General features: G+C 61.0%; 1 protein-coding gene across 1 annotated transcript in view; it reads left to right on the forward strand.

Annotated features, from left to right (window-relative positions):
* EMH_0077200 (uncharacterized protein) overlaps positions 1-608 on the forward strand; it is a gene marked incomplete at both ends in the record, with an annotated part of 4903 nt that overhangs the window by 2099 nt on the left and 2196 nt on the right. The window contains one exon of the mRNA XM_013499827.1: positions 17-606. Coding sequence (XP_013355281.1) covers positions 17-606 — 590 coding nt within the window. The remainder of the gene's footprint in view (positions 1-16; positions 607-608) is intronic.

Consider the following 608-nt stretch of genomic DNA (forward strand, 5'->3'; position numbering starts at 1 on the left):
GAGCTGTCTCCTTCAGGAGGAGACACTTCGTCGATGCGCAGCAGGCTAGAAGACAACACCAGCAGCACAGCAGCAGCAGCAGCAGCAGCAGCAGCAGAAGCAGCAACAGCAGCAGCAGCAGCAGCAAAGGCGGCGCCGCAGCCACCCCACTCCTCCGCATGCAGCTCTGCCTTCAGCACCAGCAGCAGCAGCAAGCCTGACAGCCCCCCTGCTGGTGAGCCGGAGGAAGCAGCAGCAGCAGCAGCAGCAGCAGCAGCAGCAGCAAATGCGGCCAGTGCAGCAGCAGCAGCAGCTGCTGCTGCTGCTGCTGCTGCTGCAGAGGCAATGAAGGGATCGCATATGCAGGAGCACGGACTGAACGACACAGAAGCAGCAGATGCTGCTGCTGTTGCTGCAGCAGCAGGACGAGTTGCTGCTGCGGATGCAGCAGCAGCAACACGAGTTGCTGCTGCTGCTGCTGCAGCAAGCGCAGCAACAGCAACAATGAAGAGCTTGCAGGCATCAATAGCAGCAGCACCAGCAGCAGCATCGCTATCACCAGCAGCAGGCGGAGACAACTCACCACCCAGTTGCGAGGGACTGCATGCAGGAAACAGCAGCAGCAACAG

This window comes from Eimeria mitis, genomic scaffold, assembly GCF_000499745.2.
Source record: "Eimeria mitis Houghton genomic scaffold, Emh_scaff4716, whole genome shotgun sequence".
Taxonomy (NCBI): domain Eukaryota; phylum Apicomplexa; class Conoidasida; order Eucoccidiorida; family Eimeriidae; genus Eimeria; species Eimeria mitis.